This window comes from Camellia sinensis, chromosome 13 (genome assembly GCF_055761805.1).
Source record: "Camellia sinensis isolate YWXY chromosome 13, ASM5576180v1, whole genome shotgun sequence".
Lineage (NCBI taxonomy): Eukaryota > Viridiplantae > Streptophyta > Magnoliopsida > Ericales > Theaceae > Camellia > Camellia sinensis.
The window spans coordinates 93906252-93931704 of record NC_138973.1 but is presented as its reverse complement, the minus strand read 5'-3'; the positions used below and the strand labels follow the sequence as shown (position 1 = coordinate 93931704).

Here is a 25453-nt window from a genome sequence, read left to right as displayed (position 1 = left end):
AGACTTGGTAGAGGTAAGGATAGATGAAAAGAACCCAGAAAAGTTCTTTTTGCTTGGCTCGTCTTTGTCCAGCATTGAGAGAATAGAGGTCATGGAATTCTTAACCTTTAACATCGAAGTGTTTGCTTGGACACCATACGACATGCCTGGCATTGACCCAAACTTCATCTGTCACTAACTGAACGTCCACCCACCTGCCAGACCAATTATACAGCGCACTCGCAGATCAACACTCCACCACGCAGAGATAGTGGCGAAGGAAGTGGGAAACTTGCTGGAGGCAGGAGCTATCAGAGAAGTGCACTATCCCAAGTGGATCTTCAATACCGTAGTAGTGCCAAAGAAGAACGAAAAATGGCATGTCTGCGTGGATTACAAAACAGTCAACAAGGCATGCCCAAATGACAGTTTTCCCCTACCACGGATAGACCAACTGGTAGACCTGACGGTAGGACACAATCGACTTAGCTTCCTTAATGCGTACAGAAGTTACCATCAAATCCCTGTGTATGAACCAGATCAGGAGGTCACATCTTTTACAACGCCTAGAGAATTGTATTGTTACAAGGTCATGCCCTTTGGTCTAAAAAACGCAGGGGCTACATTCCAACGGATGGTCACCAAAATGTTTGAACCATTGTTAGACAGAACAATGGAAGCTTACATAGATGACATGGTGGTCAAAAGTAAGGATGAGAAGGACCATCTCAGGGACCTAGATGAGATGTTCCAAATTCTGAAGAAGAATAAGTTGCGCCTAAATGCATCCAAGTGTGCATTCGGCGTAGGATTAGGCAAATTCCTAGGCTTTCTGGTGACCAATCGAGGTATAGAAGCAGACCCTTCTCAGATCAAAGCAATTCAGGATCTCGAGAGGCCCAACACAGTTAAAGAGGTGCAGCATCTCACTGGCCTAGCTGCCATACTCAACCGGTTCATAAGCCGGTCATCAAATAGATGTCGACCTTTCTTCCAAGCACTGAAGGCCAAATTTGAGTAGGATGAAGAATGCGACCGCGTCCCTAGAGAGCTTGAAAGATTACATGACCTCTCCGCCGTTGCTAGTAACCCTAGTACCGGGAGAAGAACTCTTCTTATACCTAGCAGTTTCGCAACATGCAGTCAACGCAGTGTTGGTCAAAGCGGAAGGAATCCAACACTTGTTTATCTTTTATGTTAGCAAAACCTTGTCGGGTGCAGAAACCAGGTACCTACCATTGGAAAAGCTGGCCTTAGCTTTGATGATGGCCTCAAGGAAGTTATCACATTACTTCCACGCCCACACCATAAACGTCCTAACATTCTTTCCCTTAAAGCTTTGTTTGAGAGAGCAGATTTTTCAGGATGAATCTTGAAGTGGGTAGTGGAATTGGGACAATCCGATGTCAAGTTTCAACCTAGAACCGCAATAAAAGCCCAAGCTTTGGCAAACTTTGTGGCTGAGTTCACACCAGGAAGTCATCACATCTGCCCAGTTGACTTGACTGGTACAACCGAAATGGGGATGGAAAGTGCCGCAAGAAATGCATAACCCCTGTTACAGGATACCCAGCCACATTACAAACTACACAGGCTTGAGGATCAGAAGGAGGGAATGAACCATGTCATTCCCAGTGAGGACTTATTAAAAAACAAAGACTTAAGGCAGTCTGACAGTGAAGATTAAACACCTACAGCTGGCATGGACTTGGAGAAAAACACTAGTAACATTCATGATCCCAAAACATCGTCCGATCCATCTACTTGTTGGAAGCTATTCGTTGGAGAGATATGGAAACTCTTCGTGGATGGAGCATCCAACAGGCACGGTGCAGGACTTGACATAGTCCTCATCTCACCAGATGGCCTAATAGTGGAACAAGTAGTCAACCTTGGCTTCCCAGCATCAAACAATGAGGCGGAGTATGAAGCGTTTTTAGCAAGCCTAAAATCAGCACTTTTCATGCAGGCCACCGAGCTAATGGTTTATAGTGACTCCTAGCTGGTAGTAAACCAGATTTCAAGCGACTACGAGGTGAAAGATGAGAGGATGGCTAAGTACCAAGAGTTAGTCAGAAAGGAAATCATGAAATTCAAAGTAGTGCAGATAGAGCAGATCAGCCGAGAAGAAAACAGTAGAGCAAACGAACTAGCAGGCTTTGCTTCGATGGCAGATACATCCATCCCACATCCATTACTGATCGACTTCCTACTAAGACCAAGCATTGAAGAACCCGAAGTAGCTGAGGTATGTTGTGCCGAACTAGGCCCTTCATGGATGGATCCCATTATAGTATTCTTAAAAGACGGCGTGTTACCCGAAGAGAAGAAAGAGGCCAACAAAATAAGAGCAAAGTCACAGCGATTTTGGCTCTCTCCATCACTGGCTTTGTACAAAAAGTCCTTCACAGGGCCTTACCTGAAATGTGTTCATCCCAACAAGGTTGAAACATTCTTGTTTGAGATACACGAAGGCGTATGCGGAAGCCACCAAGGGGGAAGATCATTGGCCTACAGAGCAATTTCACAAGGATATTGGTGGCCATAAATACAAGCAGATTTAGAGAAGTATGTCAAGAGGTGCGAGAAATGCCAAAAGTTCACACACCAAATATATCAACCAGCCAGAGAGTTTCTACCATTAACTAGCCCATGTCCCTTCGCAATGTGGGGCTTGAACATAGTAGGACCACTTCCAACGGCACCAGGCAACAGAAAGTTCTTTCTTGCAGTAACAGACTACTTCACAAAGTGGGTGGAGGCAGAAGCACTCGCATCAATAAAGGAGAAAGACTTGAAGAAGTTCTTCTGACAGAATATCATCACTCGATTCGGCATACCCAAGGCTCTAATATCTAACAACGGCACTCAGTTCGATGACAAAATTTTTAGAGGCTTTTGTGAGGAATACAAGATAGAATTTTACAACTCTACACCAGCATATCCCCAAGCAAATGGCCAGGCAAAAGCATCAAACAAAGTCGTCTTAGATGGATTGAAGAAAAGGTTGGAGAAAGCAAAAGGCAAGTGGGTTGAGGAGTTTCCTCATGTTTTATAGGCTTACCGTACCACACATCGGCGGTCAACTGGAGAAACTCCTTTTTCCCTAGCTTATGGCATGGAGGCAGTAATCCCACTGGAAGTAGGCCTCCCCACTATTAGAATTGAAAATTTAGACTCAGACTTAAATGGAAAGGCCATAGCCTTAGAAGAGAAAGAGCTCTAGTTCACAATGCTTCGTACTAGCAGGAGTTATCCAGAAAATATAACAAAACGGTGCATCCGAGGCAATTCAAGATTGGGGATTGGGTATTACGCAAAGTAATGGGCAACACTTTGGTACCCGGAGATGGCAAGTTGGGACCTAATTGGGAAGGACCGTACAAAGTGGTTGGTTTAGCGGGAAAAGGGGCATATCACTTGGAAGATGGAGACAGCAAGGCTATTCCCAGGCCATGGAACACTGCCAATCTCAAGTTATTTTATTTTTAGCTTTCTCTTAGAATATTTGTAATTTTTTCCCTTTTTCTAATAAAGCAAGTAGTTTACTTTTCCAACATAAGTCTTTTTACTGTAAAAGTTGTTCTCAATCATTCCTAGCAAGAAGCAATCAGGAAGTTCGGCAAGAATGCCCAAACAAATTAGCTCTCTTCAGCCGAGATCAGGATCTGGGCTAAAGAACGTTGGCCGGAATAACCAACATTGAGCTCTCTTCAGCCGAGATAAGGATCTAGGTTGAAAAGGTTGGCAGGAATAACAAACATTTATTCTCTTCAGTCGAGATAAGGATCTAGGCTGAAGAGGTTGGCAGAAAAAACCAACATTTATCTCTCTTCAGCCGAGATAAGGATCTAAGCTGAAGGGGTTGGTAGGAAAAACCAACATTTATCTCTCTTCAGCCGAGATAAGGATCTAGGCTGAAAAGGTTGGCAGGAATAACCAACATTTATTCTCCTCAGCCGAGATAAGGATCTAGGCTGAAGAGGTTGGCAAGAAAAATCAACATTTATCTCTCTTTAGCCCAAATCAGGATCTAGGCTGAAGAGGTTGGTTGGAAAAATCAACACTTATCTCTCTTCAGAGGTTGGTTGGAAAAACCAACACTTATCTCTCTTCAGCCAAGATCAGGATCTAGGCTGAAGAGGTTGGCAGGAATGACCAGCATGAAAGAAGATTACAAATCTCTTGAACCGAGATAGTTATCTCGGCAATGAAATTTGTAAAGGTAATTATATGTAAGTGTTACCGAACAAAAAGATGGAACAAAAATGAGGATTTCATTCAAAAGAACGTTACATAAGGTGAGGCTGCAGCCCGATTACAAATTCTTTCAACAATGAAAAGATGTTCAAACAAAGAGGTCATCCAAATCTGTATCCAGAACAACTTGAGTTTCGCCACTCTGAAGTCCGGTTCCAGCAGGTATGTCGGTCTAAGGCGCGTCGACAACCGTGCTTGGTACCAGTGGCTCCACCTGGATTGTCTGCTCGGTTTGACCGCGATCTTCGTTCATAATTGGAGCATTGTCTGGTTCAGGAGATCCGTCTTCCTCCTCCCCCTTTTGGAGAAACTTTTGTTGGATGGCGTTGGCGTAGTCCGCTATGTAACTCGGGATAAAGTGAGGAGGAGGGTTTTGAAAGACCTTGTTTTCTGGACCCAGGCCGAGCCGCGCAATAGCCGCCTTCCAGCCGTATTTGAAGAAGATGTCTTTTTCAGCTTCGCACTGCTTGACATACGTGGTTTCCCCTTCTTTGTAACCGCGGTTTTCGGCGTCCTTCGCACTCTTTTTCAGCTCAGTGATCTCGGCATCTTTTTTCTTCTCAAGTTTGGCAAACTCGCGTAAGTAGCGATCTTTTAGCCCGGCCAAAGCCTTCTGCTTGCCCGCTTCCGCCGAGTTGACCAGCCCGGTAAGTCTGGCGATTTCGGTCTGTAGCTCAGTCGTTTTTTGTTTAGTTTCCTCTCGTTCGGTTGTCTTAGCATTGGCTTTAGCCACGGCTAGCTGTGTTGTCTTACGCAGCTCCAACACGCGCTTGTGAGCAACGTGATTCTTTTACATGGCCTGCAAGAGGAGAGATGACAAGTATTATTAAAACCGAGCAACCAGTTGGGAATTGGAAAGCAAAAAGGTACCTACCAGCACCATAGACTTTGTTGCCAAGCGAATGGCCTTCAGCTCGGTCAGATGTTCGTGATGCTCCATGTCAGTTCGGAGACACACGCTCTTGGCAAGGTTAAAGGCAAGTGAATGGTCTTTCTCCGCCACCACAAAAAAAAAAAACTATTTTTTGAACCAATGAGAAAGAACTCTCAGCACCTCCGCTCTTTATTCTATCAAATTTTTCAAAAAAAAAAAAAAAAAATGTCTTCAGTTTATGAAAATATTATGTACAGACATACTCGTAACATGTGAGTGCATATATTAAATATTGTCAGACTCTTTTGGTCGCGTACTTGAACCGAAATACACACAAAAAGAGAAAAAAAAAAAAATTATAAATCCAATTCTATTGCTTAGTGGGCATGTCTTATATATCCATACATACAAGACAAGCATATAAATATACTGTTTCCTTGAAAAAATATGGGGTGGTTTAAAATGTTGTATATAAGTGTATTTTTTAACGTTTTATAAAATATGAGTTAGATATAAATTAGATTTGAAGCGGTATTATAAAAAGATAATGTGATTTAAATAAAATAATAATTTTTTGACTTTTTAATTTTTTTAATATATGCCAAACAAAGCCTAAATTAGAAACCTTTGAGTCCTAATGAGAGACTGCCATCTCTCACCTGCTTTAAAACATTATTCACGGAATTCACTGAATCACTTACTATCTTAAGATATAAAAATTTTAAAATATAATTTAATAATTATAAACATTTTGAGACATGTGATTGAGAATCTCGACTCCCTTTTGCCAACAATCATCTACTTCCAAATCTTCTAGTTTCTCTATCTCAAAACATCTACGGTTATTGAATTATTGAGAATTATAAAGTTCAAAAACCTCAAAACATGATCTTATAAATATAGTTAGATCCTTAATTTATTACTGCCATCCATTTGGTCATCAATAATTGATGTATTTGAACCAAAGCAATAATAATAATAATAATAAAATTGAACAGAGCATACTAAAATAAATCCATTAATATTGCTTTCTGGACATGCCTTATCCATACAACACACATATAAACAAATTAGAAAGCGCGCTGAGTCATAACTGACTGCCATATCTACTGTTTTCAGAACCTTTTATCCCTCGATCTCAAAATATTCAACATCATTAATCACTAAAATTATCTAAACACAAAAAAAATAATACACGATTTAATTATAAATATTTTGAGACAGAAAGAGATTTGGAGATAGAAGATTCCGCCAAAAATCTTTTGTCTCCAAATCTCACCAACCCTTCAGTCCCAAAACATTTAGTGTGAGAATCTCCAAATGCAGAAATCTCAAAACACAATCCAATAACAGTGGATACTTAGAGACAGAGGATAAAGATTTGGAGACAGAGAATCCCAGCCTATACCCCCTCTCGTGGCTGTCTCTCTCTCATGGAGGAGGAGGGCTAAGACTGGTCTCTTGAGTTTCAAACAATGTCCCACAAACAAGAGGACTCAAAGCAGGAATTCTAAGGCAACTCAACCCACCACCAGGGATAACAGAGCACTCTGGTTCAGGCCTCTGCATACCCCTCCCAGGGATACAATTCAAAGAGAAATCAAAACCCACATTCCTAAACACCAACTTATCACATTCTTGGCTGAACCCAGAAAAGAAATTGACAGCCAAACTCAAATTCCTCAGCCCTCTCAGTGACGAGCAAACCAAATCTGGCACCTCCCCATAAAACCTGTTGTGTGCCAAGTTGAGAATTTCAATGTCAGTCAAACAGGACAAAGAGTCTGGCAACTGACCCATCAGTGAATTGAAGCTCAAATCCAAAACCTGCAAGCCTTGCCACAACCCAATCCCCTCAGGAATACAACCACTCAATTGGTTGTTCAGAAACAGAATTTCCTTCAATTTAGGACTATCCATTAGGCCAAAACTGAATGGGATTGAACCAGTAAACTTGTTGTTTGCCAAATTGATCACAGAGGCTAGTGAATTCCCCAAATTTGAAGGCAATGGACCATCAAAATTGTTGTTGTTGAGAAAAATTGCATCAAATCTTGCGTCGAAGAGGGATTCAGGAATGGGTCCTGAAAAATTGTTGAATCTGAGGTCTAGGTAGAGGAGGTTAGGGATGAACAGAGTTGGGGTTGGGAATGGGCCAGAGAAGTGGTTGTTGCTTAGGTCTAACTCTTTGAGTGATGAGAGGTATTGGAAAGTGTTTGGGATTGTGCCTGTGAATCTATTACTGTTTAAGTGAAGAAGAGATAGATCAGTGAGGAAAGAGAGTTCTTTGACAAGTGTGCCTTGGAGATTTGCAGAGTTCAGATCTATCCCAACAATGGCTGTTCTTAGCTCATGAAACTCATTTTGAAGATCTGCACAGAAGATCCCTTTGTAAGAACACACATTTGACCCAACCCATGTCTCTAAAACCCTTTGTGGGTCATCTGTAATTGATGATTTCCATGTCTGGAGAGCAATGTAGGCATTCTTGAGATTTGAAGATGATGAAGTCCCAGATGGGGCAGTTGGGCTGCTGATTCCTCCACCAATCCTTACACCTCCGCCGCCTCCGCCACCAATGCCGATGCTAACACCGAGGTCCAAACTTGAAACTTTCGAGAATGTTTGGAGGAGGAGAAAAATGAGAAACAAAGCGTTGTCCATTTTCAGGGGAAGAGTGGAGATGGGCATTTGATGAGTTTGCTTGTCAGAATGACATTTGCACAATTGGAGCATTGAAGAGAGAGGAGATGGATGGATGGTGGTGGGGTTTGATTAGTTTTTCAACATAGAGTATATGGTTTGGAGGATTTCCTTCTATCTCTTATGTGGGGGTGAGACAATGGATCTCATTATTTTGTGAAGGGTAAATTACACTAACACCTTCTGAAATTTGATTTAATTACATCTTAATTTTAACATTTTAGAAATTATATTTTCATTCCTATAGCTAATATTCTCATTGTACAACATTCTACTTATATAAAACGTAACAACTTCTAATAAAAAATAAAAAAAAATTACATTGAAAAAAAAAGGCAAAATAAAAGAAAAAACAAACAAACAAAGGAAGTAAATAAAGTAAGAAAAGAGAAAATACACAAGTTTAATATTTTCATTTCGTCTAAAGAATTATAATAATAGGAGTTTAGTGTAATTTTTTAAATGTTATGAAATAATTTGTATTAAACCCAAATATCAGAGGCCGTAATTTACCCTTTTGTGAAAGTAATGTTAAGAGTGACTAAGGTTTGTGTGTAAAAATCTTAATAAGAGTAGGTAATTGTTCAATAATTCGGATTATTATGATATGTTAAGGGGAAACCGTATATCAGTGCAGTTTTTAAAAATAAATTTCAAATCAATGGAAAATTATATTAATATTGATAATTAAATTTATAATTTTTTTCATTAACATGTAAATATTTTGTAATATTCCCTATTGTTAATGTGGTGTTCTTAGATGGTGATGTAGTGAAAAAAATTATTAGGAAAAATTATAGAAAAATCCTTATGGTTTGAGCATTTTAACAAACTAAACTTCAAAATTTTAATTTTATTATTTTAAATTCTAATTTTTTTGATTTGTTTTTAATTTAAATAAATTTTTTTATTTTCATTAAGTAAAACTAACAAAAAAAAAATGATATTTTAATCATTAAACTAATAGAAAATGTATTTTAGACAATTTTTGTACATTTTTATACATATACATTGAGTTTAATAACTAAAATATTATTTTTCTGTTAATTTTTTATTTAATGAAAATAGATAGATGACTTAGATTAAAAATAAATTAAAAAATTAGGGTTTAAATTTATAAAATTAAAAATTCAAAACTTATTTTGTTATAAGGTTCAAATCCTGAATTTTTATTTTTTTTATTTTTATAAATAATTTCTCCGAATTATCATAAAAAATTTGAGGATCCCATGATTTATGATATACATGATTTGTGGCTTGAGTTTGGATAATTGATAGAGGTGTTGTGAGAAGTTGATAAAAAGTTGAATTTTTTGATTTTTGGTTTAATATTTTTTAAAAGTGTCACATCACTCCAAAATGACCAAAATATCCATACTTTTTAATTTTTGAATTAATTAATTAAAATGTTTCAGAGGGTAGTTTGGTAAATTTGGGTGTTGCTTTTTTGGGTCTTCCCAAATGGGATTTTCAGCGTTTTGGGATGGTTTGGCGTTTTTGAGCTGCACACAAAACGCAGCTTTATGTGTGTGTTGCCAAAACGACACTTAGTTCAAACCAAACTAAATCAAATCTTAAGTCCCATTAAATAGAATTGACTAATTGATTTAGTTGAATCCCTATTATATGAAGGTATGTACTATATGCATCTTATAACTAAAGAAGAAAATGATATAATTTTATATTTTTCGAGTTATAACTAAAAAAAATATCATAACTAATTACAAAATGAGGCAAAATTAAAAATTTCATAAAGTATGATTAAAAAATAAAATTGATTATAATTAAAAAAAAATGATACAATTAAGGATGTAAGAGTGTGCATATATTAGAATTTCCCAATTGGTGAGACATAATTGTATTTTTTGAATTAGGGATCTTTGTCATTCTATAGTTGGAATACATCCCATGATTGGAATAGAAATTTATATTTCATTAAATCTATGGTCAATAATTATTATATAAATTTAAATTTCAAATTTTCAATCCATTATTTTTAAATTGAAATAGAGATATATTATATATATCTTTCTCAGTCATCGATTATTTAATAGATATCTATATTTCAATCAATAAATTGAGAGGATCTTAATCCATATTTTTCACCTATAAATAGAGATATTTCATGTCTATGCAAGTAGGGGTGATTATGGATCCGTTTATCCTGCCTCATCCACTTAACTCGACTTATTTTAGGTGAATGCGGATGAGAAATTTCAAAATTCACAAATATGGTTCAGATGGAGGATCAATCATTTCGCACCAGCATGAACCTGATTCACCCGTAGATGAACTAAAAAAAAAAAGAAGAAAAAGAAGAAAAAAACTACTAATAAGTAACAACATAGAGTAAAAATAATAAAATATATATTTTTATAAAAATGAAAAACGATAACTTAAAAATATGCATGCATAGTGCCATGGCTTATTATAGACAAATAATATATATTTTTTTCATATTAGTAGTTATTGGAGATTGTAAAAATAATGAACTATAATTCAAAAAAATGTCTAAAATTTGTAAAGTCCAAATTGCCAAGCTAATCACATCCATCAGCCAATCCGCACGACTTACTGAATCTGTATCTGCCAAATCGATAGATGAAAGTATATTGATTTTTTTCAAATTGCCTAATTTTGGATGGATGGCGGATGAGATGCCATCCAATCCAACTCAATCTGTAATCATCCATATATGCAAGTAATCCAATTGAATTAGTACAAGAGTAATATTATGTGAACAAAAAATTTATACATAACGATATGGTTTAATGTGGACTTTTCACTTCAATACAAAACATCATTAAAGATGAATTATAATAATAGTATTGTCAAATCATTTTTATCAAAAATTTTATATAAATTTTATATAAGAAATAAAATTTTCCTTAATTGGATATGTGGAGTGGGTATAGATACAATCTATGAACTACGCTAATTTGTTTGTGTTCTTATTTTCATGGCTAATGACTTGTTTTATTTTTCATTATTTGATAACATGATTCAACACTTAAAATTGAATATATTAAGTGATAATCAATTAAGTTTATTTGATAATCATAATTGATATCACTTAAAAATTTAAATACCTCCTAAAATTTAGGCTAAAATTTCAAAAAAATTGAAGTCACATGAAACTTACTTAATTTTGACTCAATTTATAAACTCATTACCAACACTACCACCACCACTACTACTACCACCACCACCATCATTACCGCTACCACCACCACCACCACCACCACCACTATGCCACCACCATCACTGCCACCGCCATTGCTATCACTACTATCACTGTCACTACTACCATCACTACCATCATTGATGCTACTACCACCATCATCACAACCACCACCATCATGCCATGCCACTACTACTGCCACCACTACCATCGCTATTGCTACCACAACCACCACACCACCATCATAAAATATAGAAATTAAAACATACAATTTGAAAATAATAAATTTCAAATTAAATCTTATGTATATCAAACAATTTATTTTTAGTTAAGCACTTAAATTTTTATCAAACAATTTTTCAGCTACAATTCGAAAAACAAAAAAAAATAATTCAGCTTAAAAAATTCAGCATTCAGTTTTCAATACATAATTTTTAGTTTTCAGTTATATCAAACAGTACCTAAAAATTGTAATACTCAACTCCCTTCATCTTTTAATTATTTTTAATTTGGGCCTTTAGGATGAAAATACCCTTTCATTAATATGATAAATTACACTTTATCCCCCTAAACTATCACCTGATAACATTTTAGCCCCTCAACTAAAAAATGATATATTTACCACTTTATACTATAAACATTTATATCAATGTAAATATTTTGTTATGACTTTGTCTCTTAAATAGTTGAAAAATTAACATGTCACTTATACATGACATTACAAATAAAATACCTAAAATGATATTATTGGTATGTTTGGTTTAGTTTTTCTTTTTTTAATTAGTTTTTTTCATATTCTTTATTGTCTTTAGTGAATTTCTTTAATTTTTGAGTTAACTTTTAATTTTTTAAAATTTTTAATTTTTTAATAACTTTTTAAGTACATCTAATCTAAAAATATCTAAAAAGTAATATTTATGAAGAACATTAAAAAAAATAAAAATTCACTAAAGACAAAAAAAAATGTATATATTTGTATTTTTTGACTTAAAAAAAATTCACAAATATTCACTTTCTATATGCATCTAAAAAAAAAACGATGAAAATATGAAAAAAATTTCAAAAATTGTATTTTATCTTAAAAATCAAACAATTTTTTTAGTTAAGGGGCATAGAGTGATATTGAGTGATAGTTTAAGGAGGTAAAGTGTAATTTATTCTAGTTGATTATGTATTTTCGTTATTAAGGTCCAAATTTGAAAAAAATGATAATAATAGATGATGGTGATTAAGTGTTACAATTTTTAGTTTAAAGGGATAATGTGAAATAAGATAATAATTGAGAGGATATGTGTGGCGACCCTAATTTTCTTAAGTCATTATTTACTATTTTTTTGATTATTATTATCTTATTTTATTTTTAGCTTCATTAATTACTTGATTACATGAAAATTTCATGTGTTGTTTAGTTAAATTAATGAGATATTTAATTGATTTAATGTGGTATTTAATTATATATAATTAATCAGAATATTAATATTTATATATTCATATATACATAAAAAAAGAAGAAGATGGTGTTACATGTATTATTTTTATAAATTATATTTATATATGTTGTAATTATTTAATAAAATAAAATATATATATATATATTATATTATTTATGTCGTATTTATATTGTATTTGTATTCTATAATATAATAGCCATTAGTTATATTATAAGTGCTTAGGTTGTAAACAAAAGAAATAAAAGAGAAGTGCATTGTGCGGCGGCGGCAAGCCGAGAGAGAGAGAGAGAGATATCAAACAAAGAAAAAGAGAGGTCTCTCTCTGTGTGTGTGTGTGTGTGTGTGTGTGTGTGTGTGTGTGTGTGTGTGTGTGTGTGTGTGTGTGTGTGTGTGTGTGTGTGAGAGAGAGAGAGAGAGAGAGAGAGAGAGTGAGAAAGAGGAAAGGGGAAAAGAAAAAAGATTAGGGTTTTATTTTGGTGACTCTATTAATTATCTAAGTTATTCTTTGATCTTTAAAAAAAAATATTGTGAGTACAAAACCCATTTTCTTTGATTTATGTTTAATTCATTGTTTTTATTTATTTGATGTTAGTTTGATTTTGTATTTGCCTGAAGATGATAGATTGATTTTAATTATTTTGATTAGTGGTGTATGTAAAGTTTAGGATTTTTAGATGATTGATTGATTTTAATTATTTTGATTAGTTGTGTATGTAAAGTTTAGAGTTTTTAGATGATTAATTAATTTTAATTATTTTGGATTAGTTGTGTATGTAAAGTTTAGAGTTTTTAGATGATTGATTAATTTTAATTATTTTGTTTAGTTGTGTATGTAAGGTTTAGGGTTATTAGTTGATTTAATTTGAATTATTTTGATTAGTTGTGTATGCCAAATTTAGGGTTTTTATATGGATTTATTTTATGCTTGTAATCACACTCATAGTTTTATGAAATTAAAATTAATTAGAAACCCATAGATAAATTCCTTATACTCCACTATAACTCCATGGATTGTTGTTTTATTTGAGTGATGGTGAGAAAGAGTGTATAAAAAAATGAGGATTATGAGATATATTTGAATGCCTTAGGCTTGGCATTGTTATGTTTATTCTCATGAGTGAGATGTTGTGTATATATATATTGTTGCCTCGTTCTCATGAGTAGACGAGTGCTTTGATTTGCGCACGTACGTATATGTTAACCATTCGGGGAGTGTGAGTCAAACTCGGGACGATATCGCCGTACAAGTTTGGCTTCGGAGCGGTGTTAGGTATACGGGAGGCATATGGGATATATGTGTAGGTCGGAAGTGGAGGCCGAAGTAGTGGAGTTAAGGTACAAAGAATTTAATTATGAGTTTATTGTTATAGTGCGAATTATATTGATTTGTTCATGTTGAAAGATAGTAAACGACCTCGATAAATTATGAAATTTGAACAAAGGCATATATACGTGATTCTAGATAACTTTTGTGTTTTAACTTTTTATTAAAAAGATTGATTAGAACTTATAATCGGATGATCTTGGTTATTGTAATTTTGATTCATTTTAGCAATGCAGATTTTAAAGGCTGTTTTAACCCACGAAACGAGCTCATTTTTATTGGTTTCGCGCAAACTGAAGGAAAACATTATTCTGCACACTTTTCGTGTTTTGAACTTTTCCAAAAAAAATCATCTTAGGATAGTTTTTGCTCGTTTTCAGCTTTAGATTTTTCGATTGAATTCCGTCTAGGTTTTTCTATCAAGTTTTTCTCTCAATCTGTTCAGTTTCTGTTAAATTCCTTCACCTTGTCTTTTAGGAAATTTGATTTTGTACAACTTTTGTTCTTTGAGTTTTGGTTAATTCGAATTATTTAAGTATGAAACGGTGCATTTTTATACTTTTTCAGCAAGTTACTTATGATTAAATTATACTAACTTTATTTGTTTTGCAGGATGGTGGGTCTTACTAATTTTTTTTTATGCAGGGCTGACCCATCACATTTTTATTTTTATTTTTTTTATTCTATACTTAATTTATATTTTGTTGTGTACCGGTAAGAAACTAAATACCACCGTATCTCGAGAAACTACCCATTCATCTCGGTACGGATGGAACTACTTGTCTTGTACCGTAACAAGAATTAAATGTTTTTTTTTTGTTTGTGTCTGGTGGACACATGAGTGTTAAATCTTGTACTCATACCAGTATAAATGTATACTGACATGTTTTGTCTCTTGGCAACTCGGGTGCATTCTGTTTGAGCGCAGCTGAGCTTCCTTTGCAGGATTAGTTGGGCCTACGGTGGTGACGTGGATTTACTATAGTGTTGGACATGTCGTTTGAACTTCTTTTGTTTTCTTGAGCTTAGGATTGATATTAGTCTATGTATTTATTATTCTCTTTATGACTTTAGTATTGGAACAATTTGGCATGGTTTGTAACCGTACATTGTTTAAGTTGTTTTGACTAGTTGTTGTTACTTTAATGTTTGAGGTATTTGATAGTTATAAAATTATGATAGATGGTTTGGTTAGCGTTTAATTTTTTTTGTTTCACCCCTAAGATTTGGATGATGGAATATTATTGGGGTTTAGTCCTAATTTAATATTTAATTGTTCGAATTTTGGGGCGTGACAATAAGATGTAATTTGCCAAAGCACTTTTATCATTACAAGGAAATGCACTTTTTTGCGACCGCTTTCTGCACTACAACAAAAAAAGCCTTTGGTGACAGACTGATTTTATTTCCAAACATCAAATTTTCGTCACTGAAGTGAAATATGACGAAAAAAATTTGTCACCACATTTGTCGCCTATACGTTGTCGCTGAAAGTACCTGGTGACGAAAAACAGTTTCGTCGCCTATTTTTCATTTTGGTGACGAAATTTTTCGTCTCCAAATGTTGCATCTTTCGTCCTACATCAATGTCATCACTAAAATTAGATAATATTTTATTTTAATTTTTTTTGGCGACGAAATATTTCGTCCCTAAATAGATTTTAGTGACGAAATTTTCCTCACCAATGATATAGATTAAGGTGACAAAAAAATTCGTCACTAAAATAAACAGAAACAAAATTCTTTAATGATAAAAAACATTTTGTCACCAAATATTTCAATTTAGCGACGAAATATTCAGCAAATGTGACGAAATTATTTGTTTGGTACTATATCATTAGTGACAAAATTATTCGTCATGTTTTTTGAAAACTAATAGCGACATTTTTTATTTCGTCGCTAATAATAATTAAATTTTTTTAAAATGGGGGTGCTATTTTCAAATTAAAATTTTTCTTTTCACTAAAAATTCCCTGCGCATTTCAATAACCTGTTCAATAAAATATCTATTACAAATCAATACAAAAATCTGTTCATTTTCATAAATATCACAATCGAATTTCAATGCTATTCACAAAAATACAATATCAACTGCATGCGGATTACCAAACATGTCTCCTAATATACACAAAAAACATGTCTACTAATATCCACAAAAAATACAATATCAACCGCATGCGGATTACCAAACACGTCTTCTAATATCCACAAAAAATATGTCTACTAATATCAACAAAAATGTAATATCAAGTGCGAATTACCAAACATGTCCTGTAATACCAACAAAAATATAAAATTTACAACGCAACCAAAATACATATAAGGTAATGTGAACAAAAATACAAAATAAGCTAGCTTCTGCTCTCCAAATTACCAAACATGTCCATATCTAATCTCAAATCTGAAAAAAAATGAAACACAAAAAAAAGAAAAGAAAAAAAGAATGCAAGTTAGACAATTATTATCTTATCAATTAAATATATAATTTAGCATGCATTTTTCGACTTAGTTTTCAAATCGGGAGTCCTGTGCTAGTTCCGTAAGTTTTCACAACTTACATTGGTCCCTCGCGAGATGTTTGAGCTGTTCCCCTAGCCTTCCCGTGATTGTTACACGATTTTGGCCCCTGATGGCCTATTTACAAGCTTAAGCGTTAGAAAAATTCATTTTTGGACTTAGTTTTCAAATTGGGAGTCGCGTGCTAGTTCTATAAGTTTACACAAGTTACAATGGTTTCTTCCGAGGTGATTGAGGTGTAACCCGAGCCTTCTTGTGGTTGTTTAACGATTTTGGCCCCCGATGGCCTATTTTCAAGCTTGAGAGTTGGAAAAAGTGCCTTTTTTGACTTAGTTTTCAAACTGGGAGTCCTGTGCTAGTTCCGTAAGTTTTCACAACTTACATTGGTCCCTCCCAAGGTGTTTGAGGTGTTCCCCGGGCCATCTCGTAGCTGTTACACGATTTTGGCCTCCGATGGCCTATTTTCAAGCTTAAATGTGAAAAAATACATTTTTGGACTTAGTTTTCAAACCGGAAGTCCCATTCTAGTTCCGTAAGTTTCTACAACTTATATTGGTCCCTCCCGAGGTGTTTGAGGTATTCCTTAGGCCGTGTCATGGTTGTTGCACGATTTTGACCCCCCGATGGCCTATTTTCAAGCTTAAGTGTGAAAAAAGTGCCTTTTTCGACTTAGCTTTCAGACCGGAAGTCCCGTGCTAGTTTCATAAGTTTTCACAACTTACATTGGTCCCTCTCGAGATGTTTAAGGTGCTTCCCGGGCCGTCTTGTGATTGTTACACAATTTTGGCCTCCGATGACCTATTTTCAAGTTTAGGTGTGAAAAAGTGCATTTTTGGACTTAGTTTTCAAACCGAGAGTCCCGTGCTAGTTCTGTAAGTTTTCACAACTTACATTGGTCCCTCCCGAGGTGTTTGAGGTGTTCCTCGGGCTGTCTTGTGACTGTGACACGATTTTGGCCTCCCATGGCCTATTTTCAAGCTTAAATGTGAAAAAGTACATTTTTGGACTTAGTTTTCAAGTCGGGAGTCCCGTGCTAGTTCCGTAAGTTTTCACAACTTACATTGGTCCCTTCCGAGATGTTTAAGGTGTTCCCTAGGCTGTCTCGTGGCTGTTGCATGATTTTGGCCCCCGATGGCCTATTTTCAAGTTTAAGTATGAAAAAAGTGCTTTTTTCGACTTAGTTTTCAAACCGAGAGTCCTGTGCTTGTTTCGTAACTTGCCATAACTTACATTGGCCCCTCCTGAGGTGTTTAGGGTGTTCCCTGGGCCTTCTCATGGAAGTTACATGGTTTTGGCCCTTGATGGCTTATTTTCAAGTTTAAGTGTTGGAAAAATGCATTTTTGGACTTAGTTTTCAAATCGGGAATCCCGTGCTAGTTTCATAAGTTTACACAAGTTACAATGGTCCCTTTCAAGGTGGTTGAGGTGTTCCTTGAGCCTTCTCGTGGTTGTTTCATGATTTTGGCCCTCGATGGCTTATTTTCAAGCTTATGTGTTGGAAAAGTGCATTTTTTGACTTAATTTTCAAACTGGGAGTCCTGTGCTAGTTCCGTAAGTTTTCAAAACTTACATTAGTCCCTCCTGAGGTGTTTGAGGTGTTTCCCGGGCCTTATCGTGGCTGTTACACGATTTTGACCCCCGAAGGTCTATTTTCAAGCTTAAGTGTTGAATTAATGCTTTGAGAGTAAGAAAATCAAGAATCGGTGTAAAGCTAGGCCAACAGTTACAAATGACACTATATGGGTTGAATTAACAAAATATTAGGCCCACTTGACAGTCTGAGTCCTAGTCAGTCCCAAAACAAGATCATTACCTTAACTCACAATATTAAGGTTGAGGTAACCTATTTCCTAAGAAACCTACCACCGAAGCTCAGGTGGACCTCTCTTAAAATTTTAGTTTCTAATAATAAGGAAAAGCATATATTCAATGAACATGTGGCAAGTCACGTGCCATCACACATTGTGGAAATACAATATGTTTGCTTCTTAAACATTTGGGAAACAATTTTCTCAATGTTTCCATGACAGTAATGGAAGTCCAAAAATGTACTAGTCATTTATAAGTCCATAAATTTATAATACATCGCCATGCATGTGTCCTACTTCAAAATATATTGAGTCAACGTGTTTATGTTGTGATGTGTCCTTCCCGTATCTATGTTACAAGGCACATAGGAACAAGTTCAAAGAAAATTGAAAAATAACCAAAGATTAAATTACTTTGGAGAGGCAACATTTTGCACATATCGATCAAACAATAGCATATTTAAAAGAAATGTGTACAAAACCAAGTTTAAAAAGAAAAAGATAAGGTGGAAGAAAGTAACAATAATCATAGTTTCAAATGGAACATGGAATTCAGTCTAGATGTATTATGATTTAACATTAGATTTATAATATTCAAAAGAAGATACTTATGTACATGTCACACACACACACACACACACACAAAAAAAAATGTGAGATATTTATGAAATTTAGATAGTAGAAGGATAGCAAAGAGAAAGTTCTTAAGTTGTAGTCGTGTCTTAACTAAAATTTTCCCCTCATATAGTGAAATTACTTGTGACCCTGTGGTTCAAACACCCTAATCCTCTTAATTTTATCTGTCCAAATCAAACAAGATCTTAAGTCAAATGCATATATTTTGAGCTTACACTTCTAAGTAGAAATCCTTCATGAAGAATGGAATATGACTCAATTGAAATAAGATAAATTGTTAGTGGCCACTACTTGCATATTATAGCTTTGTTGTTGACTACAAATGGAATTGAAAAAACAAGAGTAATCAACCCAAATACATAGCAGTGTATCAATTGTCTACGCTAGTGTGTTTTCAAAGTGACAAAAACAGGCAAGGTTCTAAATAACACAGAACATATTGTTGTACATGTTTACATTGTTCTTATCCTCGATAGTCACAATCACACAATTCAGCAGGTAAAGAAAGAATTATGTTTTAACTGGTTGACAGATAAATAAATGTTACACAGCAAGAATTATTTCTAAAAAATCATAAATGAAGAACATTTAGACTTATGCAAATACAGAGAACATAAATTTGTTATAAAAATGAGAAGTTAAACAATCAAAATAATACCTTCAAAGAGCAACACATCACAGCAACTGAGTGATGCTAAAGTGTCTTGAGAATCGATTCACGTCCTTCATTAACAGACCTAAAAAACACCTGTAAAAGAAGCAATTAATGAACCTAGAATGTAAGAAATTTGTTAACTGGTGTCCTTAACTATCATGTACACTAACCCCTGTCATGTACATCGAATGTCCGAAGTGCTTCTATAACTTAAGTATCAGAAGATATGTTGCTAGTAAGTCCAGTTCACTCACAAATAATAAGTTACATCAGAGGTGGTCAATTGTACTAAGGCAGTGTTGTCTAAGCTTCTGAGAAAAACTATGGAGATTTGATAAGGATGGTCTAAACAGTCCTATATTATTTTAATGTTACCTTAACAACATATTTTCTTACCCACAGATTACCAATTCAAATTAAAACATACTGGAATATTTTTCTGAAGAAAATTATCATTGCTTCCACATAAAAACCAAACCAGCCTCTTCACGTATACATGTATATATTCAACATAAAAGTACCCAAAAATAATCAATAAACTCCAAAGAAAGGAACTTCATAACCCAAAAATAGATTTGATCTAATATTTCCTTATCGAATCTAGCATGACTCAAGTTAATTACGAAAGTCAAACTAAAATTCTCATCACCATAAAATAGCTTCCATGCATGATTTTATAAAGGACTGAATATCAGTTTCCTTGTGGCAAATGTCACTATTCTGGCCAACATGTAGAATGTCAATTGTAAGCGATGTTTCTCACCTCACACTTATAGGAAAATGTATTCAAATGTGAATTATAATTATGACATGGACTCCAACATGTTGCACTCAAGTAAGAACCATTTCTAAGTTGAAAAATAAATGATTTGAAAACACACCTGTAGCTGAGACAGATCCAACGAGCAAGTGTGGGTGCTTTTGGAGGGACTAGGGGTGGTCGCAAACCAACATCAGAAATAAAACGAGAAGGGTAGAGTGCCAATGCCACCTTCTGAACAGATGCTATGAGTGAATATAAAGGACGGAAAGGTGCCCTCAAAGTCGAAGACCAAATGGAGTCTAGAGAAACTAAGAAATGGATAAAAAAAAATTTAAAAAAATCCTAGATAAAAAGCAAATATACGGGTGTAGTGAATACCTTCACGAGTAATCAATGGTCCAAGAGAGCTCGATGAGCATGCGAACTCAACCACCATAACCATCGATGAGAGGACAATAATCAAGATAACTAGTTAGTTGTGCAAGTTCATCAAAGTTATAGAAAAGAACATATGATTTAAATTTCTCAAATACTAGATGTCAATAAACATGTACATAATTTGAACCACCATAAAGAGGTATTTGGTTATCCATCTTATTAACAATCATTCAGCCTCACAACAGTAAAACCATTGTTTTCAAACCCGGACCGGACCGGCCGGTCGGACCGGTTGAACCGGGCCTTGTTCCGGTCCGGTCAACCCCCTAAACCCGGATTGGGGCAAAAACCGGGAAAACCCGGTGACCCAGTGGTCGGACCGGTAAAACCGGTGACCCAGTGGTCGAACCGGCCAGAACCGGTCTATTTTTTTTTTTTTTTTTTTTTCTGGGTTTTACTTTTTTTTTATTTTCTTTCTTTCTTTTCTTTCTTTCTTTCTTATATATATATATATATATATATATAAATATATTTCAAAATTTTGACTAAAAATTCTTATTTCAAGAGTCTCCTCTCGTAAGAAAGAGTCTCATTGAAAGCTTGAGAAGATTATGAAAGTCTATTCCTATTTATAGGAAAAGATTTTTAAAGAGAACCTACAAAATTCTATGTGGGATTCAATCAAATTATTTGAAACATATTGATTGGAGGGAGAGTTGAAAATTTTATTTCCCTCCAAAATTAAATCTAGCATTCAATCAATTTATTTGGAGGGAATGTTTAAAAAATTTAATTTCTTTGAAATAAGTGACTTTTTTTTTTTATCAATTATGACTTTATTAAATATTATTAATAAATATTATGCAACAATTTTTATTTTTATTTGATTATTTATATATATTTTTATTTATTTATAATTTATAATTATATTTTTTAATTATATAATATTAATTATGACGTCACGGTTCGACCGCTTTGACCCGACGGTTGAACCGGTGACCCGTCCACCCGGTCCCTTTTCCGGTTCGCTCACCGGTCCGGTTTTGAAAACATTGAGTAAAACAAAGCAACACCAGTAACAACAGAGATAACCACCAAACCTCACAGCAACTAATCAATCAAACCACAACCTTAAATCAGAGCAGACCAGCATACCACAACCTCAAAATAGAGTAGGAACAAATCGCATTCAACAATTTACCCAATTGGAAATAGAAAAAAAATTGAGGGAAATCGTATACAAATCTTTATTCACGAAGAGTGTACATATATATATATACATATATAGAAAAGAAGATACCTGGTGCAAAATGGACGGAGAAGAGGGCTTCCGGTGGTGCCACATTAATGAAGCAAAATGAATGGAGAAAAGGGCTTCCGGTGGTGCGATTCGAACGAAGGGAGAGGGCTTCTAGAGGTGCGATTCGATTCGAACGAAGAGAGAGGGTTTCCGACAATGCTCGTGTGCATGTGAGAGGGCAAGGAAGAGATGGTTGAGAGAGTTTCACAAGCGCAAACCAGAGAGAGAGACGAGACTAGGTGAGAGAGTGAGAGAAAGAGCGTGAGAGAGAAGAGTGATTTGGATAGAGTGAGTTGGGAAGACAAAACAGTGTCGTTTTGTCCTCTTAAATTGTAGGTGACGAAATTATGTTTGTCTCTGAAAATTTTTACAATGGTGACGAAACTTTTCGTCTCTAATATGGCGCCCAAATTTTTCACCAAAATTTTCAAGGGCGAGAATTTGTTTTGTGACGAAAAATAAAATTTAGAGATAAAAAAAAATTTCGTCACCTATTATTTTATTTATTTTAAGCATTTGGTGGCGAAATTTTGTTTTCGTCTCTAAAAATAGTACAATTGGAGACGAAATCTTATTTTCATCACGAAAACATGTATATTTGGAGACGAAATATTTTTTCTTCATGTGTTTTTGTCACCGTAGACCTTTTTTGTTGTAGTGCTGAGACCAACATAAAATTTGGTTGCTAAATGTTACCTTTCGGCGACCAATATGAGTTAGTCGCGGAAAGTATCTTTTTGGTGACTAACTACAAACTTGGTCGCAGAAGGTTGTATTTTGGCCACCAAAAAATAAGTTGGTCACTAATGACATAACTATTGGTGACCAACTAAAAATTGGTCGCAGAAAGTGATATGCTTTTGATGACCAACTACAAATTTGGTTGTGGAAGATCACCTTTTTACGACCAAAAAATAAGTTGGTCATGGAAAGTTATGGTGGGATAAATAAAAAATAAAGCGGGAGATGAAAATATAATGTTGTTCAAACACAACCCCAACAAAGCAGTACTACTGTTGTAGTGGCTCTCTCTGTAGGGCTTCGTTGCTCTCTCTCTCTCTCTCTCTCTCTCTCTCTCTGTGAGACGGGGAATGGACGAACAAAGTGAAGGTTGATTTGGGGCATTTGCGATTTGAGATCAAAGTCCCCCCATCACACATTGATTTGGGGATTTTGCAAACCAAGGTAATTCTTGTATTATACTAGATGATTTTGAAAGATTTGTGAACAACAAAAAAATAGTATTTGCTTGTTTTTCTTCTTCTCTCTACACATATAGTATATGTTGTGTGCGTGGAAATTTAATCCCAATTTGAGTGGGAGTATGTTGATGGAATTGAAAATGAAAATGGGGTATGTGCTTTTTATGATGGTTTTGTTTTTGGGTTAGTTCCATCTAAGGACGAAGTTCAACATGCTCTCTTTTCTCTTCAGCAGTAAGTTAGTAATTGTAAATGGACTAGTGTAATTACATTCTATTTTTTTGTTTAGGCATTGAAGGCTTTATGGTATAATATATTCTTGAATTTGGTTATTTTCTTTGGGTTTCTTGTTTAAATTTTAGATGGGCTATAGTTTCTTGTTTAAGTTTTATGCTAGTTCTTTACAAATTTTGCAGATAGAACCTAAATCACAAATTTGGTATTTGTATGTCTCCTTGATGGATTGATAGTTGGAAATGAAATTGATTCATGGTTATTAAAACTAGATGTTGTACTTTATATTAACTATGAATTGATTGTAATTTGATCACATGAGGAAAATATATATATATATATATTAATAATTTAATAGGGGGATTTTTCAAAATTTAATTTTTTTTATAAAAAAAATATGACTTTCCGCGACCAACTACAACTTTGGTCGCGGAAAACTATCTGTGACGAGGCTTCAGTGACCAACTCGCGACCAACAAATTTTGGTCGCAAAAATATTTTCACGACCTCATATGGTACCTTTCGCGACCAAAATGTTTGTCACGGAAAGTGTAATTTCTTGTATATAACAATTCTGTTTTAAACTTGACCCATTTGTTGCTTTTTGGATCTGAGAACCCATGTACTTAACTGTTGCTCATTGTATTTCCATCTTGTTGCTCGTTGAGTTTGGCTATTGAGAGTTTGGGTTGTGTTTGAAATAGGTTTGGAAGTCAGTTTTTCAAAGAATTGTTGCCTAGAATTTTGCTTGTTCACTTGAGTGACCATTCCTGCGCTCGAGCGGTCTTTTACTGTTTGTAAAACTACTGAGAGTGTGATATCTGCGCTCGAGCGACATTTCTTACGCTCGAGCGATCTTTTGTAGTTTGCAAAACTACTGAGGGGGTCATTGTACGCTCGAGCGGTGGTTTTGGTCGCTCGAGTGGTGTCACCTTTTTGTGTTTTTCGCTCGAGCGACAATTTTTGCGCTCGAACGGTTTATGCGTATATCAGTCTGAGAGGAAGCCACTTTCAGTCACTTTTTCATCTCTCTCTCTCTAAACACTTCAAAACCCTAGATCTGCACTCTCTCTCTCTAGTTTTTGAACTCTAGCTCCAAATACTCTTAATTCATGGGTTTCCTCACCCTAATCCTTTGGAGTAAAACATTGAGCACGTCGAGGGTTTCGTTTTAATCGAAGAAGTTAGTGTTTTCGACTCTGTCAAGGTCTACCCATTGTTTCTTCGTGTTTTCTACTTTGAGGTAGGGATTTCTTTGACTCTTTTATATGATTTTTAATTTAGTTATTTGCTCTTGAAAAGGGGTTATTGATTTGGGAATTTTTGGGATAACCTAGGGTTTGGTTTTGAAATCAAAAGAGGGTTTTTCCAAATGTGTTCTTGAAAATGGTTGTGGAGATGTGTTCATGGTTGAAATATGTTAAATTGATGGATACTCTTTTTTTTTTTTTAAATTGAATTTGTGAGAAAAAGAGATTTTGCCTAAGTTTGGATGTTTGGAATTGTGAAGGGAAAATGAAAAATGATGTTGGGTATTGTGAAATTGGAACAATATTTATGTTGATGGTGATGGTGGGGTTGGATATGTAGTATCACTCCGATTGTAATTGATAAAATTGTATCTTTTGATTGGAAATTATCTATTGAATAGAAATATCTATTTTGGACTATCGGTAAAGGATAGTCATGATTGTTGTAAACGTTGCATGAGGATTAGGTTAAATTGAAACTAATTTCTCATACATTGTGCATTGATGCATCATTTCATATTAAATATTGTAAATGTATTAGTTTTGAGAAAAATGGGTGAATACCTTAGTGAATCTGATTAGGGGGTGTGGTTGTGGTTATGATGTTGTTTATATATCTTTGGTGAAAGTCTAGAAACTCGCTTGATTAGGTGCTGATCCTTTCGATTAGTACCTGTAAAATGGCTTTGGTAGTGCTTGTATAGTTTACTGGCAAATATGTACCTAGAGATTCCTAGTGTTTTATATCCACTGCCCTATTTTCTATATAAAAGGATTATTTTCATGAATTGATATACAATCTGGCATTGCATTATTTTGAGATGAAAAATGAGGAATGTTTGACAAATGGCATGCATGTGCATTAACTTTATAATTTTGTTAAGATTCATATATTGTGTTAGAGTATTTCTACTAGGTTGTGGCTCACCTTATCTGGA

At 34.9% G+C, this 25453-nt stretch overlaps 1 protein-coding gene across 1 annotated transcript; it reads right to left on the bottom strand.

Moving 5' to 3' along the window:
* Positions 1-6103: 6103 nt before the first annotated feature.
* On the bottom strand, positions 6104-7975 carry LOC114285318 (leucine-rich repeat extensin-like protein 7). The gene has a single exon (XM_028228368.2). The coding sequence runs from the start codon at positions 7847-7849 to the stop codon at positions 6545-6547; it is 1305 nt and encodes a 434-aa protein (XP_028084169.2). The 5' UTR covers positions 7850-7975; the 3' UTR covers positions 6104-6544.
* Between the last annotated feature and the right edge of the window lie 17478 nt (positions 7976-25453).